Here is an 18,836-nt window from a genome sequence, read left to right as displayed (position 1 = left end):
GGCACTTGTAAATAGCTAACACTATACCATAAAAATTTAGCATTTTTTTTTTCTCTTGATGATTTTCTTACCCGCAGAGTGGAAAAATAATAGTTAAAAAATCAGAACCATACTCATTAGCCAATAGCCACTAGGAATCATCCTACAATTTTAGCCAAAAACTGGGAAAACTCTGTCTTGAAACTTTGGCTGCAAATACAGACTTCTTACTGTATTTATATGAAAAGGACAGTAGAAGTACAATGGATTCTAAAAGTGAAAAATAAATGTACAGTAAATATGTACATGAAAATCAGATGAATTTAATTAAAGGAGAGGAACTTCTAACAAATAAAGACTAATTCTAATAGTCTCATCTGTGAAAATATTTTTTATGCCTCACTGAACTCTCATTTTTTCTGGAAATATAATACTGGCATTTAGGGTTGAATTATTTGGAAACTCTCCCTGCTGGTTTCACTAAGCAAATGTTTCTTCGGGAATACTCCAAATTAACATTACGTGGCTCCTTAGCTGACTGAACTGGCAAAAATCCCATAATAAAGAAAACACTTAATTTGGCTTGTATCACTCAGCTCATGGTAAACCTTTTGAATGTTTACAAATTGTTCTCTATGTCCCAAAAAGAGATTAGTGAAGCTTGTGAAGGTAGAACTTGGTGTGTGTGAGTGTATACACATGATGTTCTCCTTACAAATTCGAAGCTCCATTCACGAAAGCATCTTTAAGGCAAATAAAAAAAAAAAAAAATCAAAGGAGTGGGTGAGGCTGGAAAGTTTTACAGTGTAAAATTACATTTATTACTCCATTTCAAAGAAAACAAGGTCCTACTAAGAAATTAATATTTAATATTGGTAGGGTGCCATTAACTTGGATAACTTTGAGTTAGATGGCTAACATTAGTTAGATGGATAATTTGCCATTTAGATGGATAACTTTTGAGTTATCCATTTAGATGACTTTGAATATTGAGCCCTCAGCATTCTAGTGACCATATTGGTCCTGGAGAATACAAGATTCCTTGTGGGTTGAGGTATATATCATAAGACATGAAAGAGTACACATTATATTCCTGTGTTTGAAAGATGGATTTGAGGAACAGTTTGAGAAAATTGAATGCAAAGATATTAGAAGTAAAATTTAAGACCCGCCTGCATGGCCATGCCAATTTTATAACATATGTACGTACATGTGCGTATATGCGCACATGTTATAAAATTGGCTATCCACGTTTACATGTGCGCACAATTTTATGTCATCTCAAGCGCATAAACGGGGGACATTTTAGTAGGTTTGTTGGCGACGCAATAGGCTTTTTTACCAGTTCGTTTCCAGTTGCCCCAGTAAAAGAGTGGACTTCCTAAACTACCGAGCTAATTTGCCTCCCTTATACCCTGTTAGCCCCAAGCCTTAAAACCCCCCACTGACTAGCCCTTGTTTTTCTTGTTACATGACTTATATGCTGTCCATAGCAGAAGTAAAGTTACTCAGTAGGGGACCCTGGCCCGTGCCTGTGCGTGTAACTACTTACGAGCTGACTTCATGGTGCATATCCTGCCCATGCCCGAGCCCCACCCCTTTTTCATAAGTCTTTTTTTTATGTGCATACTAGGAGATACACGTGTGGCCGCGGTCCTTTTAAAATCCGTGCGGCGTGCACAGGTCCGAGTCCCGTGCGGATCTCCTGGTTTTGGCGCACGCAAGCCTTTGAAAATCGACCAGTTAGTGTGCATAATTGCTCATTTGTAGAAATTAAGTTCGAGATAAATAAATTGTACCAAATAATCATTTTGTTGCTTTAAATTTTCCACATGTCTTTCTTATCTTTATTCGGATTTATAAATTGCCTAAAACAGTACTCTAGGCGATGTACAAATAAAACAAACATACAAAATACAAATAAACAATCCCAAGAATAGATAAATTCAAACCATGAAATTCACAGGCGTACCATAGCTGTCCATAATCAGGAGCATGAAAAAAGATAGCAATTATTCAAAGTCCCAAGAAGGCTAGTAATATGCCTGTTTAAATAACCAAGTTTTCAACAAATGTTTGAAAGCTTTAACTCCATCAGTCAGGCGCAATACCCTTCTTTTACAACTTGAAATCAGACGGGCGGTTTTAAAGTTACAGCAGATAAGCCGATGAAAATGGCATTACAGTAGTCAAATGGCAGGACTGAGGCCTGTACATCAGTCTGGAAATCTGGATTGTCTAAAAGATGTTTAAAGCCACTCGTAGCTTATAGAAGCCGGACTTTAGCATACTTTTTACTTAGGGATGAAAAGAGAGCAAAGGATCGATTAAAACACTAAGGGGTAGATCTTTAAAAAAATACACGATCGTGTACTTTTGTTCGCGCACCAGGCGCGAACAAAAGTACGCTGGATTTTATAAGATACGCGCGTAGCTTATAAAATCCGGGGTCGGCGCGCGCAAAGGGGTGTACATTTGTGCAACCTTGAGCCCAGCGGCGCTGCCTGTTCCCTCCGAGGCAGCTCCGATTTCGGAGCGGCCTCGGAGGGAACTTTCCTTCGCCCTCCCTTCCCCTACCTAACCCACCCCCCCGGCCCTATCTAAACCCCCCCCCTACCTTTGTCGGCAAAGTTCAGCAGGCGTAACTTTGCGCACGCCGGCCGGCAGCCCCGCTCCGTCCTCCAGTCCCGGGGGCTGGTCCGGAGGCCTCGACCACGCCCCCGGGCCGGCACGCCCCCGAAACGCTGTGTCGTTTTGGGAACGCCCCCGGACACACCCCCTCCCGCCCCTTTTCGAAAGCCCCGGGACTTATGCGCGTCCCGGGGCTTTACACGCGCCGGCGGCCTATGCAAAATAGGCGCGCAGGGCTTTTAAAATCCGCCCCTAAGATTCTATATACGGTACATGAATTCAGTGGAAAAATGGTATTCTCAATTACAATTTTTATATATTGAATCTTGGAGAGTGGTCACTGGATCAAAACACAATAAGGTAAATTTTAAGACCTGTGCGTGGACATCCATGTGCGTGGACTGGGAGGGAACTTCCTAAATCACCTACCTAACCTGCCTCCCTTTTCCCCTATTAACCCCAACTCCTAAAACCCCGCTAACTAACCTTTTTTTTTATTTTATAACTCACCTGCTCTCCGGAGCAGTAGTAGGTTGCGCAGGCCGGTTGGCTGCTGGTGCCCGCTTCAGTGGGACAGTGTTTAATGGTGCTGTCCTGGCCCGCCCATGCCCTGCCCAGACCCCCGCCCCTTTTCCCCAAACTCATTTTTCTGCACGCACTGGGAGATATGCGTGTGGTTGTGGGCATTTGAAAATCCCCGCGCACATGCGCTGTCCAGCCACGCACCCATCTCCCAGTTTTCACTTACCCAGGGCTTTTAAAATGAGCCCTATTGTGTTTTGGCAAGATTCAAAGACAATTTATTAAAGAATAGACATTTCTGAATGGTAGAGAGACATAAGTTCACAAGCTCCACAGTATCTGTCCAGGATGGCCGAACACATGAAGAACTGGATGTCATCAGCATAAAGTTTGTACCCTTCACCTAAGTTTGCCAATTCTTACACGAAAGGGCTAAATAGAGGTTGAAAAACATGGCCGACAGGACTGAGCCTTGCGAAACACCCCTCTCAATCTCTGACCATTGTGAATGATTATCATACCCCACACGTTGAAAACGTTGTGAGAAAACTTACCTGAACCATTGCAAGACAGATCCAGAGATACCACATTCACAAAGTCAGTGTAGAAGGATGGAATGATCTACCGTGTTGAAAGTGGCTGAAATGTCTATCAAGACTAGGATATAGCTGTTGTCACTATCCATGCCTCTCCGCAAGATATCCAAAAGTGATAATATTAATAGTTCAGCGTTGAGTGTTTGAATCCATACTGAATCCATACTGCTAGTTTTGTGAAAAATTCTCCTAACCAAACAGGTTTCAGTAGCTGTCTTGAATGGCAAATAAAATCCCATAACTGGGAACAAACAGAAATTAGCATGGTTGGCCAAAATAAATACTATTTAATGCCACCCCATCCCTACTCCTACTCCATAAGAACATAAGAAGTTGCCATACTGGGTTAGATTGAGGGGCCATCAAGCCCAGCATTCTGTTTCCAACATTGGCCAATCCAGGTTATTTAGTACCTAGCAAGTACCCAAACATTAAATAGATCCCATGCTACTAATACCAGTAATAGCAGTGGCTATTTCCTAAATCAGCTTGATTAATAGCAGTTAATGGACTTCTCTTCCAGGAACTTATCCAAACCTTTTTTTAAACCCAGCTATGCTAACTACCCTAACCACATTCTCTGGCAACGAATTCCAGCGCTTAATTGTGTGCTGAGTGAAAAAGAATTTTCACAGATTTGTTTTAAATGAGCTACTTGCTAACTTCATGGAGTGCCCCCCAGTCCTTTTATTATCTGAAAGAGTAAATAACCAATTCATGTTTACCCATTCTAGTCCTCTCATGATTTTATAGAACTCTATCATATCCCCCACCCCCAAGCCATCTCATCTCCAAGCTGAACAGCCCTACCCTCTTTAGCCTTTCTTCATAGGGGAGCCATTGCATCCCTTTATCATTTTGGTTGCCCTTCTCTGCACCTTCTCCAGTGCAACTATAACTTTTTTGAGATGCAGTGACCCGTATTGCACACAGTACTCTGGGTGTGGTCTCACCATGTAGTAATACAGAGGAATTATGACATCCTCCATTTTATTCCTAATAATTCCTAATTCCTAACATTCTGTTTGCTTTTTTGACTGCCACAGCACACTGAGCTGACGATTTCAATGTGTTATCCACTATGATGCCTAGATCTCTTTCTTGGGTAGTAGCACCTAATATGGAACCTAACATCGTGCAACTACCACATTGGTTATTTTTCCCTATATGCATCACCTTGCACTTGTCCACATAAATTTCATCTGCCATTTGGACACCCAGTCTTGCAAGATGCTCCTGAAATTTATTACAATTTGCATGTGTTTTAACTGCTCTGAATAATTTTGTCTCTTCTGCAAATTTGATTACCTCATTCGTCGTATCCCTTTCCAGATCATTTATAAATATATTGAAAAGTACCATTATGAATGGTTCTCATACAGCAAATCTTTGGTTCTTGGGTGAAAAGTCATTCATGTAGCAGTTCCTGACTTTTAATGATTTTATTTCGTTGTAATGGTGAAACCGAACGACGGTATATAAAACTCGACAAATAAATAAAATAAAATTTAACAATCTGAAAAAAAAAATGGCAGGTTTGTCCCAAGGATAGTGTTCATTTATAGCTCATAATTCAGTTGAATATTTTAAAATATAAAACACTGCTTCTGGTAGTTATAAATGCAGCTCCTGAGATCCTGGCCCAGAGTTCAATATAAATATATCATTGGTCACCAATTTTTCTATCTGACCACAAAGCCCTATGAGTGCCATTAGAAGGCTTAACCATACTAATCACAGCTCTCTGCACAGTTCAGCTCATTACTGGTTCATGGCATAAACTGATGTGGGCTGCTGTTGGGAAGAGGCCTGTGGGCTAAAGAGACATTTTTTGTATCATGGAATGCATTCACTTTTAAAACAGTAAAGGAAGAAGAAATGAGAAGAAATTTAAAAATGAACCCCAAGAAGGTTCATGATCAGAATTTAGAATAACAATGATGAAACTGAGTTAAGTTTATTAGCTTTTTTCATAAAGTAATTACTGGAGGACTGCAGTTTACTATCCGCAACCTTAAATGAAAGACGAAGCAAAGCATATTCTAGGTTAGAAGCATTCCTGGAAACATGAGCGTCTTACACAGCATTGAATGGGAAATTATTTGGTTTCTTTGCCAGTTTAAACAAATACTTGAGGCAGCTGCTAATTCAACCTCTCTGCAGCAAGAGTAGCAACAGTAACAGCAGATGGTCTCTGAAAACCTTTACTGCAGAGCGATATCCTAGGCCTCCGAATGTTTTCTTTTGACTATATCGTTACCTTATATGAGACAGTGGGCTGTTAAAAATGTTAATTAGATATATGCCACATGCCAGCATCTAGAGATCTGTAGTAAACAAAAGAGCAAGTTCTAAAGTTTGGGTCAAAAAAGCAATCCTTAAGAAGTATCCTCCCCCTAACTTCCCTCCCACATCCCTGCTTCCAGTCTATGTGCATCTCATGAAAAAGTACAATTAGAGGATTCATCTTCATTTAACAGATATCATGTATCATTTCTATCTGTCATCAAGACATACATCAATTCTGCCATTCAGTTTCTGCTGGCTGTAAATCAATTATTTCTTGATCTTATCATCAGAATTTATACACCCCGCATTTCTATACCATCATGATATGTCTAATGCTTTATTAAGGGATCCCATTCACACCATGAGTGGAGTAGCCTAGTGGTTACTGGGCTTTGAACCCCGGGCTATGAACCAGAGAACCCAGGCTTCAAATCCTACTGCCGCTCCCTGTGACTTTGGGTAAGTCACTTCACCCTCCATTACCTCTGATAGATTGTGAAGCCCTCTGAGAACAGGGAAAATATGTACAGTATTTGAATGTAATCTGCTCTGAAAGGCAGAATATAACTCTAAATAAATAAATAATGAGAGACCTGGTTGGGTTTAATTAGAAGGAAGAGAATTAGAATCGTATCAGGACAGGATGTGAATCAACTAGTACAAATCCCAGTCATTTTCTATGAAGCTGAATTCTCCATATTTGTGTGGTTTTGACCTTTTTGAGCTGGTTCTGGTGTGAGATTTGCATTTAATTCAGATACTACAGATTTACATAGGTGAAGTTGTTTGCCAGTGCATGCACAAGGAAAGACTTGAGAGTGCCCTCACCAGGACAATATTTTCACTCAAAATATATTTTTCTCTCTTATACTATTTTCAGAGAAAACCTCCAAATATTTGTTTATGAAAGGTGGCCCATCATAACACCCTGCGGATACTGAACTTTTTGTATTTTCAGTGTTTTCACTGCCGACGGGTCACACATAATCATGGGTTCGATGTTCACTCAAACAAGACATTTTTCAAGATTTTTTTAAAAACATAAAAATCAAGAAGTATGTTTCCCATTCGTGACCCGTCGGCAGTGAAAACACTGATAATACAAAAAGTTCAGTATCTGCAGATTGTTATGATGGAGCGCACTGTTAGCCTGCTCTTGGACGCGCGTTTTCCCTTACCCCTTATTCAGTAAGGGGAGGAAAACACGCGTCTAACCCACAGCACCTAATAGCGCCCTCAACATGCAAATGCATGTTGAGGGCCCTATTAGGTATGCGCGCGGGATACAGAAAGTAAAATGTGCAGCCAAGCCGCACATTTTACTTTCAGAAATTAGTGCCGACCCAAAGGTCGGCGCTAATTTCTTCCGGCGCCAGGAAAGTGCACAGAAAAGCAGTAAAAACTGCTTTTCTGTGCACCCTCCGACTTAATATCATAGTGATATTAAGTCGAGGTCCCGAAAAGTAAAAAAAAAAAAATTTGAATTTGGCCCGCGGCTGTCGGGCCGAAAACCGGACGCTCAATTTTGCCGGCATCCGGTTTCCGAGCCTTATATTTGCCTCAATCAAATTACTTGTAAATATCCTTGTGTTCAAATATCTGCAGACAAGCGCCGTTGTACAAAGTCAGGTAATAAATATACAGCCCGTGGCTGTCAGCGGGCTCGAGAACAGATGCCAGCAAAATTGAGCGTCAGCTGTCAAACCCGCTGACAGCCGCCACTCCTGTCAAAAAGGAGGCGCTAGGGATGCGCTAGTGTCCCTAGCGCCTCCTTTTCCCCGTTTTTACCGCATCACCTAATTTAAATAGAGAATCGCGCGCACCGGCGAAGGGCTGGTGCACGCAGTGAGAGAGCGGGCGTTCGTCCGCTCTCCCGCGGACTTTACTGTATCGGCCCGTATGTCTGCAATTACTTTGGACTGTTTTTTATGTGACTCACCAGGACAATAACTTTGAGATCAATACTTTGACAGGATTAGAGTACTAACCTTCATTTTTTAAATTTTGTCAGTTTTAATAAGTTTCATTTAGATTACCATTTTTAGTTACGTATTTATTTAATTCTTTATAATCATTTTATTCTTTATACTGAAATTTAGAAGATGTGCATGTACAATGTTTTCCATGTTTGAACACTCTTGAAATTTTTAAATATTGCAAAGAATGTGCAGCAACATCCAAAAATGCCAACTGGTATTAGGAATAATTTGGAAAGGTGTTAACGACAAATCCAAAGACATTATAATGCCTCTGTACAGAGCACTGATGTGACTACAACTGCAGGCTGATGCAATATCATGTGCTCAGGCTCAGGCTAGCACACAGGTTAACCCGCAGTTGGACATGCATTTTGGACCAGCGCATAGCAAATAGCGCTCATCACATGTAAATGCCATGTTCATGAGGCTATTAGCTAGTATTGCTGATGTAAAAAATAACCGTGTGCCCAACTTGCGCATTTTAACCCTGGAGCTGGCGTTAAGTCTTGAGGCCCCCCAAAATCTGAACAGAATTAATATTAAGTTGGAGGAACCACAGAAAGCAGCAACATAAAAAAAAATAGTCTTCACGCCGGTCAGATTAGGAAAATGGATGCTCAATTTATGAGCATCCATTTCCTAACCCATGGCTGTGCACTAGGGATGCACAAGTAGTTATCCCTAACGCATCCTTTTTAGAACTGTGGCTCATTTGCCTATTGCATCGAGTGGCCAAGAGAGGTGAATGCGCGTGCAGTAAAAAAAAAAAAAAAGAGTGCCCAGTTTGGACGCACGTTTTTTGCACGCACTTTATTGCATTGATCTGCTGGAGTACTACATACGGTTCCGGTCACTGCTATCTCAAAAAGGATATGGCTCTAGATGGTATAGAGAAGGGCAATCAGAATGGTGAGAGGATTGTGGCATCTCTCTTAGAAAGAAAGGCTACAAAAATTTAGGAAGGTCTATAACATCATGAATGGAGAAGAACAAGCCACAAGCAAGTGGTTGTTTGTTTTCCAAAAATCGTAGGACCAGTGGCATTCAATGAAATTTTATGCTAGCAGTTTTAAGATGAACACAAGAAACTATTTCTTTACTCAGCAGGTAGTTAAACTGTGGAATCTGCTGCCTGCAAAATAAAGTCACAGCAGGATTCAAGAGACTTCTGGATGCATTCCTGGAAAACAAGGACATAAAGAGATATTAGAGATTGGGTGGAGGCCAAGTGGCTTCACAATTTTATAGATCTACAGGGAGCATGTAGATCAACTTTGGTTTTCATCTGGTTACTCTGGAGCCATTGTCGGAGTCAGGAAACTTGGCTAGATGGACCATTGATCTGAACCAGCTTGGCCATTCTTCTGTTCTTATGAAAAGGGCCAGATCTAATTATGCCACATTTCTGTAAGCTTCAACTGTCAAGCTCTAGGACAAATAGGAAGGCCTTTGGCGTTATCAGCTCATATGAAAGAGGGCATCTTTATCACCACAGTACCTGCATGACTGAAGCAGCCAAATCTGCTGGCATACAAATGGCTCAATTTCCACCTGAAAATGAAGTCCTTCCCATGTTGGCACCACTATCCTTCCTATAGGTGTTTACAGTAATTTCAGCATATGTTACAGGCTTTTATTTATTTCCAAATTTATTAACCATCTCTCCCACAGCCTACAAAGTGGTGTACAAAGAAACACAAAAATTAAATCCAAGAGAGAGCCAACAGATATCATTCAAAACAAAACAAAACATACATTTATAACAAGACAATAGTTAAAAGCTTTACGGCTCAATATTCAAAAGTTATCCAGTATATAAGCTAGCCAGATAAAGGGCTGCTTAACCAGATAAGCCTTATCTGGCTAAGTTGGACTTGCAATAGGTATGGTAGGTCTAACTTATCCGGTTAACTTAAATGATTTAATAATTATTTTATTGTACTTCACCTAGTCAGACTATGATATCAGCAGATGAAAAATACATAGATAAATAAATAAATACTAATATTACTACTTATCCAGCTAAGGGGGTCATTTTCTATCGCTTATTGCATGCGATAGCTTGCCGGGGGTGGAGTCGGGGCGGTGAGGGGAGGAGCCGGGGTGGCGAGGAGGTGGACGCTGCAATGACTTTGCTGGCGGCGATAAGGTAAGCACCGTTATCGTCGCCAGTAGTGCGTCCAATAGCGCCACCTTTCACGGTGGTGCCATTGGGTGCGAAAGCCGGCAGTGATAACACCGTGGTGGTGCGATAGCTGCAGGCATTCGCAGGCCCGCCCCGCCTCCCATTTTCACTGGATTTACCATTCTGCGTTAGAATGGTGAATCCAGGCCTAAGGTAGCCAGATAAGTAACACCACCCAGAGCCACCCAGTGCCTGCCCCTGACTTATCCAGCTAATCACTACTTAGCCAGATAAGTGACTTATCTGACTAAGTGATAACTGCTGAATGTAGCCAGATATTTAGCAGCCATCTCTTAGCCGGCTAAATAACGTTCATTGCACTTTGAATATCAGGCTCTTAGTAAATAACCAAGCTTTGCATTGATTCTGAAAGATCATCTACAGCTCTAAGAGAATAGGACATTTCCATTGGTACCCAGTCCAAGAATAGTACACAAACATATTAGTATGAATGTCATCATAAAACCATTCATCAACAGAAACCAATCTCTTTAACAGACTCCTAATTTTATCAGTTTAAATGAATGAATAATTTTGCAAAGCTGAATGTGAGTACACTCTAATTCTGTTTAAATATTATGACAGGATATCTGAAGATTGTACTTCCAAAGAGAGCCGTAAAATTGTCTTACCTTGCTAAATAAATAGGGCTTTGCTTGCATATATTTATTTATTTGATTTTATATTCCGCTTTTTTTCAGACACATCAAAGCAAATTATATTTGGGTACTATAGGTGTTTTCCTGTCCCCCGAGGGCTCACAATCTAAGTTTTGTACCTGAGTCAATGAAAGGTGATGTGACTAACCCAAGGTCACCAGGAGTGGCTGCGGGATGCAATACTCTTAATTTTAGGTAGAAAAAATCTTGCTTTGCTGCTCCCATGGACATCTATTTTGCAAGGTCTGCAAAATATTATGTGCAGGAATAAATCTCCACAGGACAGTGCCACATACTGTATTCCCTCTGCCCTGCACAAGCGCACAAAGGTGAATTTTAAAAGCCTGGCCAATGTCAAAACCAGGGGATACGCGCACAAGTCGGGCCCGCGTGCACCCAGTGGATTTTAAAAGTCACCTGAATTCGCACGCACTTGCCACTGCATGCACAAATGAAAAGTTCAAAAGCAGAAGCAGGATGTGGTGTGGGCAGGGCAAGGGCAGTCCTGGATTTGAACGTGAAATTAACGCAGAAATGCTTCCACGCACAGGTGCGCGCCAGGGTCCCCTGCTGCATAACTTTACTTCTGCTGTGAATGATGTGTAAGTTGTAATACAAAACATTCTAGGCAGATCAGTGGGGTTTTAAAGGTTGGGGCTAATAGGGGAGAGGGGAGACTATTAAACTAGGGAGGTTTATTTATTTATTTAAAAACTTTTATATACGTGCGCTTTCCATAGCGGGACCAACAATATGGAACTCTATGCCACCCGAACTACTCCAAGAACATTGTACAACGACTTTAAAAAAAAAAACCAAAACTAAAAACTTGGCTGTTCAAACAAGCTTATACATAAACCCGCCCTTCCTCCCCTGAGTTCATAGCTCCCCTTCTCCCCCCCCCCCCAAAAAACCTATAAGTTTGTGTAATTTAGTTTTTGTTCATTCTCTCCTTAATGCCCGTCCTAGGTCATCCTGACCCTTTATTTTCTCACTCTTCCCTTGTTCCTTTGATATCCCTGTTATATGTAACTTTATTTCTCCCTTTCTCATTTTAAGGTATTATTCCCCTTGTTGCTTGTAAACCGATGTGATATGCATATGAATGTCGGTATATAAAAGTTTTAAATAAATACCATCATTCTGTATTTTTCAGTCATAATGGTTTACAATAAATTAAAATGAAAATTATTCAAAAAATAATACTAGAAAGAAAAATCCAGCAAAAATCATAAAATAAATCAATTAAAATAATAAACTAACCTAAAATTAATTATAAATAAAACTAAAATAAAACATAAAATAGAATTACTATCAAAAGTATAAAAAAACATAAAACCAGAATCTGTACAGGTTAAATCATTCAAATGCCTTTGCGAATAGCCATGTTTCAGATTAATTCTGAAAATCACATAATCTGACTGCACTCTAAGATCAAATGGTAATAAATTCCATAATTTTGGTCCTGCCACTGAAATAGCTCTCTCTCTAACTTCACTGAGGTGTGCTGTGCATATAGATGGTACCACAGGGAAGTCTTTATCTGCAGATCTCAAATTTCTTTGTGAGGTATAGAAATGGATAGAAGCATTTAGCCAATCTGTGTTGTTATTATTCAAGTATTAATGCAATAAGCATAAAACTTTAAATTCGATCTCTGATTTAACTGGTAGCCAGTATAAAGAGGACAAAATTGGTTTAATATGATCTAATTTTCTGGCACCAGTTAATATTCTGGCGGTCACATTTTGTAATGGAAGTCCTATTTCTTTGCTGAGTGAAATGGGAACAAACTGGAAAAACTAATAATGGCGTCGGCATGCATGTCTTTTAAAATCCTCTCACTTACAAGGTAGAAGTAGCATTTGCACGCATAGGAGTGTGTCCGCTTAAAATTGTACGCACATGTACATGCGGTCAGGGCTATTTTATAACATGTGTACGTATACGTGCGTATGTTATAAAATGGCTGCATCCCTGCGTGTGACAGATGAACACGTGCACAGGTTTAAAAATTACCATCATAGCCTTTTGCAGTATGAGAAAAAAAGACAGACCGAATATCTCCAAATACTGTCATTGACCTGAGATTATCATAAAATCTTTAGAAAAGAGGACACAAAAGGCCAGTTTGGAGATACAGTTTTTTTTATTTAGCATTTGCTATCACAGATGCTTTCAATTTTACAGCTATGACATATCCACATTTTTAACTAGATCCCCTGCATCCCTTCGTTATCCCCCATGGTTGGTCAATGGATTCTTGCTCCCTTCACTGTTAAAAGAGTCTAACGATTTGACCTGCAAATGCTTGGAGAGGATGCTTCCAACAACCACAAGTATTTTCCATGGTTCTGATGTACACCAGTGTGGATGAAAGTCTGTTTTGTAGGGATATGTTTGTGTAAATAATATTGCCTTCCCCCTAACAACTGGAAGCATTTGTAAGCTAGAGCTCAAAGTGTGAACATTGCTGCATTGAAAACCGAAAACAAGATGAATCCACCCTCCTCCAACAACCTTTCCTCCATTCCACCCATCCCCTGCTGAAGTGGCTACAAGGTTTTTTAGGCTCTAAAAATCATTACAAGGTATGAAAGAGGAGAACACATATTTCTTGAAACAGAACGCCTATTTTCAGGATATAAAAGAGAAGTAGTGTGTCCTTATGTTAGCATACTGTTATGTCTCTCTCCCCTGATAGTTCTTACTTGGCAGCCAGAAATGCCTTTCCTCGCTGAAGTGAAAACTGTAATTTTTGTTGGGTGCTATTTTTCCCCGATTACATCAGAGGTCAATCATTAATATGCACTGTGGGAGTTCCTCTCATTTCACCGTGGCCTACAATGCGCTGGTTGTTGGATGTGTTATTGTAGTGGCAGCTACTGTGCAGTAAGCACACGGTCATGCTGCCTCATGTTTAATTGAGGAAGGCTAACTCTGTTCCCAAAACTGCTCTGGCTACTTGGACTGTAAGACAAATGTGTTGTTCTTTTCATTCAGCCCTTGCTCTTTTATTAAGAAGGATTTTACATGAATCTTTAATCGATCCCGTGCTGAAACAGAGATCAGCAAGGTGGTGGTCATTTCTGGGGTTGTTCTGTAGGTAATTTTGCCCACTAGAAGGGGGCTTACTGGAACCATAGCTAGAGACGGCATTAAAAAATATAGTTCAATAAAACTGTGGAAAAATAGCAAACTCTCCACAATTTTCTGACCTTTCTCTAATTGACATATTAGTCTCTGTATAGCCCTAGTCTTCAGTAATGTTCACAAGAATTCTGTTTGTACTGCCTACATAGCTAGGCTTAAATAACTGAGATTAATAAAAGAAAAAATATCTCAGATTTATGATTTTAGTCTGGGGGTATTTTATTCTTTTACATAACATTTTATATTTTTTATAGCTTCCCTAAGAAATGCTTGGTGGCAGTCAACAACAGTACTGACTCCATAACCAAAACATCAGGCCACAAACCAGAAGAAAGGACTTCAGGTTTTCTGTGCCAGTCAATAATCCTCTATTGGGGGGGGGGGGGGGGGGAATATCATACTTTTCTAAATCTATAAGGAAAAGTTCCCATGGTCCTAGTAGAGCCCAACCACAACCTAAAGAGAAAAGTGATTGGATACGTTCCTGCCATAATTGGAGCCTGGTTAGCAATGATTGCAGGTCTGTGTTTAGATTGCAGAGTTTAATGGTACTTAGACAAATTGAACAAGACTGAATCCTTCTGTTTACTAAAAGGACACAGCCAGTCAAGTTAGGGCGGGAGATGATTTCTCAGGATTCTGTCAACAGATATCCCCTTGTTTGGAAATACCTTCAATTTTTTTTTTATCCTGTTGATAAATAGCTGCAGTGACAGACCCCAAAATTACCCCTGTGTTCCTTTTGGATATATTTAATGGTTCGTAAGTCAAATGGCGAACCTAACTGGATTCTGCTCTTAATGATGGTGTGTTCAAGCTATACAATCAAGTGTAATAATTTAGATCACACTACAATAATCACACTAATTTTCTAATTGCTCTGCTAGGCTATGGTTTCCATTGCTTTTGAAATTTTAAGATATGCATCATGAAGCTTTTCAGATACAGCTCTGTTTCATTTGCTAGTGTGATGATGCAGTTAATTATTACTAATCATATAATAATTTAATTGTTTTTTGCTTGCAATTTGCTCCTATTATACATGCACTTAAATGTTTTATAAGAGCAGTTTTGAAACTTAAACACACATTTTACTGATGAGGGAAACAAAAGCAGCCATTTCATTTCAAGTCAAATATTTTAATAGCCACGTTTCACAAGTTCCCAAGACAGCTGAATTCAAATGTTAACTGCATAACTTTGAAAAGCTATTAAAGTGCTCTTTTTAAAAATAATAAAACCTTGAAATCAAATATTACCATATTCTGGGTGACATAGCATCATTACACATGCTTTCTGCGATCCTTTTGCTATCTAATCTAAAAATCCACTATGGTAATTGACCATTAATTATCCAATATTTTTATACACATTTAGAGTTTATATAGTGTTTTTCATCAAAATAGGACCCCTAACGTGCTTTACAATAATAAAATAAGAAACTTATCCAGGCACACCAGAAATTCAAGTGGCATTAAATTTAGAGGACAATTTTCAGCAGCTAGCTTAGGGATAAATTTTTTTGTGTTCAAAATACATGCAGACTTTATCACAAATTTTCAAAGTGGAACTTATCCCCACAAGTAAACTTAAAAATGTAACTGAGGTGCATGAAACCCGGTGCATCATATACAAATGCATTGACGGCTGTTTGTTATCAGGTGTAAATGTGTCAAATAGATTTACACGCTTTCAAGATGAAGTTTGAAAACCCAGTGCGCACCAAAACTGGGAGATAAAAGTATAAGCTGGGCCAGCGAGCATGGAGCGGATTTTAAAATCCGAGCGAGTACGCGCGTAGCTCCCACTGCGCGCACAAATGAAAAGTTCCCAAAAAAAGGGTCGGGGAATGGGTGTGGTCTGGGAGTGGCACGGATGTTCTTGGATTTCACATAGAAATTAGCACATACATACTTAACGCGCGCGTGCCGGGATCCCCTGCCACATAAATTTACTTCTGCTATGGATGGCGTGCAAGTCATAAAAGAAAGAGATTGGTGGGGCTTTAGGGGTCGAAGCTAACAGGGGAAAGGGGAAGCAATTAAACTAGGGGGGTTTGCAAGTCCTGCTCCTTATCTGTGTGAACTGGGAATGAACTGGGAAAACTGGTAATGGCATTGGTGCGCCCGCCTTTTAAAAATCCCCCCACTTATGTGGTAGAAGCAACATTTGCACGCACAGGCAGATGCCCACTTAAAACTGAGCATACCTGCATGTGGTCAGGCTATTATATAACATACGCCGATATACGCAGGTATGTTAGAAAACGGCTGCATCCTGGGTACGGGCTGACAAATGTGCGTACATGTGCGCCCACGTGCCTGTTTAAAAGTTACTGTCTTATTTTCAAAAATCAAAAGTATGTGGGTAAATGTTTTCCCCCTCTTCTGCACATGGTTTTATTCTAACATCCCTCTGGGCAATTTTCAGAAGCCCATTTATACACATAAAATTGTGTTGTATGACTGTAAATCCTTTTGAAAATTAGGCCCTTAATGCATAAAGGGAGAAATTAAAGAAAAAAGATTTATGTGCATAAGGCTAGTGCAAATCAGCTTTTGAAAATTATTTGGGAGGGTTATGCAGTGAAAAGTACATGTATAACTCAATTATGCACATCCTTTTCCCCACAGTCACAGTAGGTGTTCCAGGAGCCAGCATGGGAAAGCATGCAAATATGCAAGCAGAAAGTTATAACTGCTTAGGAGCAGGTGTAATTTCCTATGCATATGAATTTTCAAAGTGGACATGTGCACAAGTGCTCTTTAACCATACGAGGGCTGCTTTTATCAGATATCTTTAGGGTCCACAATAATAATTTATTTGTTTTTCTTTTAGGTGACCCTGACATTGTAAATAATATGTATGAGACAGATCCTGATCTCCTTGCTGGCGAAAGTGCTGAGGAAGAAACAGAAGACAGCATTATGTCCCCCATTCCCGTGGGTCCCCCTTCACCTTTTCCCACCAGTGAGGATTTCACACCCAAGGAGGGTTCACCTTATGAAGCACCTGTCTACATTCCTGATGATACTCCAATCCCAGCAGATTTTGAACTCCGAGAATCCTCAATTCCAGGTGCTGGACTGGGAATCTGGGCCAAGAAGAAGATTGAAGTGGGGGAAAGATTTGGACCTTACATCACTCTACAAAGGACCACATTAAAAGAGAGAAACTTTGGATGGGAAGTAAGTCCGCAGCATATGAGCAATCATAGTCATTTGCCTTCTCTCTCTATAACATTAGACTGTGTAGTAACTGGCTTATGAGTAGGAATATCTGGTTAGGAGTGTTTAATTACTTTTTAACATGTCTTTAGATCATGCTATTTTTAATGTACTGCCTGTTCTTTATGCACATTTGAATCCCACCTGGTTAACCTTTGAGCCACAAATGATCCTTTTTCTTCTCTCTAGGAAAGGCACTTTTGCATTTAGGTATTTCTTAAGTCATTTTCTTGAAATTAATTCCAAAATTCATATCTACAACAAAACAAGAATACCAATGCCATATTGTGTGCTAGTACACCAAAGTACATTATAGAGTATTAAAATGGTGTTATATGTCAAGTTACTCAGAATCTGTTAGCTGATATGCAGTTCCATTGGGTTACAGAGCAGAACTGTGATGAATTTAAACAGAAATGGGTAGATTTTAAGAAAGTCGCGTGCATTAAAAATGGGGGTTTAAGTGCATGACCGGACCTTGCACACACTGGGGTAGATTTTATAAATTTGCGCGAGGGCGTACTTTTGTTCGCGCACCAGGCGCAAACAAAAGTACACTGGATTTTATAAGATACGCGCGTATCTTATAAAATCCGGGGTCGGCGCACGCAAGGGGGTGCACATTTGTGCAACCTGCGCGCGCCGAGCCCGGCGCGCATTGCCTGTTCCCTCCGAGGCCGCTCCGAAATCGGAGCGGCCTCGGAGGAAACTTTCCTTCGCCCTTCCCCCACCTTCCCCTCCCTTCCCCTACCTAACCCACCCCCCCGGCCCTATCTAACCCCCCCCCCTACCTTTGTTGCCAGATTTACGCCTGCTAGCGGGCTGCTGGCGTGCCATCACCCGACCCGGGGGCTGGTCCAGAGGCCTCGACACGCCCCCGGTCCCACCCCAAACCGCCCCCTGACCTCTGTCCCGCCCCGGACAAGCCCCCTTCCCGCCCCTTTTACGAAGCCCCGGGACTTACGTGCACCGGCGGCCTAAGCAACAAAGCAGTAAGCAACAAAACAAAAAAATAGACAAGGAGGAGAAAGTGTTTAGTGGGTGGGGAGGAGAGGGAAAGGGGAAGAGAGGTTAGGGTAGGAGGTAGGGAAGTTCCCTCGCAGTCCGCTCCTTAATTGGAGTGGACTGGGAAGGAACTGGGGAAGGCCGAAATGCGTCGCCGCCCGACTTTGCAAAACTCCCCCCCCCCCCCTTGTGTGCACGGATTACAAAATCCGACGAGCATGTATGCACGGCCCAATGATTTTATAACATACACGTGCCAGCGCACGCATGTTATAAAATCGGCACATCCATGTATGTGCGCTGGGAAGCACGGGCACCTATGAAAATCTACCCCAAAACATTCCCAGTGGCAGCATTATTCACAATTCCAGATGTTATAAAAGGATCCTTCCTTATTATGGACATGATTATGGTCTTACCAATATCTTAGTTCTTATTCTGTGTGTGGCAGTGGTGTAAAAAAAAAAAAAAGCAAACAGAATATTAGCAATCAAGAAATGGAGAATATCATATTATTATAATAACTCTGTATCACTTTGTGGTGCAACCTCACAGGGACAGTAACTTTCAAATGAGTGTGCAGGCACCCATATATATGTGTATATGGGTGC

The 18,836-nt window shown here is 40.8% G+C and overlaps 1 protein-coding gene across 8 annotated transcripts in view; it reads left to right on the top strand.

Moving 5' to 3' along the window:
- Positions 1-18,836, top strand: part of PRDM16 (PR/SET domain 16) — a 769,879-nt gene that overhangs the window by 287,940 nt on the left and 463,103 nt on the right. For all 8 annotated transcript variants that reach the window (XM_029577915.1, XM_029577910.1, XM_029577913.1 and 5 more), the window contains one exon: positions 16,832-17,181. In XM_029577915.1, the coding sequence (XP_029433775.1) occupies positions 16,855-17,181 (327 nt within the window). In that variant the 5' untranslated portion in view covers positions 16,832-16,854. The remainder of the gene's footprint in view (positions 1-16,831; positions 17,182-18,836) is intronic.

This window comes from Rhinatrema bivittatum, chromosome 15 (genome assembly GCF_901001135.1).
Source record: "Rhinatrema bivittatum chromosome 15, aRhiBiv1.1, whole genome shotgun sequence".
Classification (NCBI taxonomy): Eukaryota; Metazoa; Chordata; class Amphibia; order Gymnophiona; family Rhinatrematidae; genus Rhinatrema; species Rhinatrema bivittatum.
This window is presented reverse-complemented; position numbering and strand designations above follow the sequence as displayed.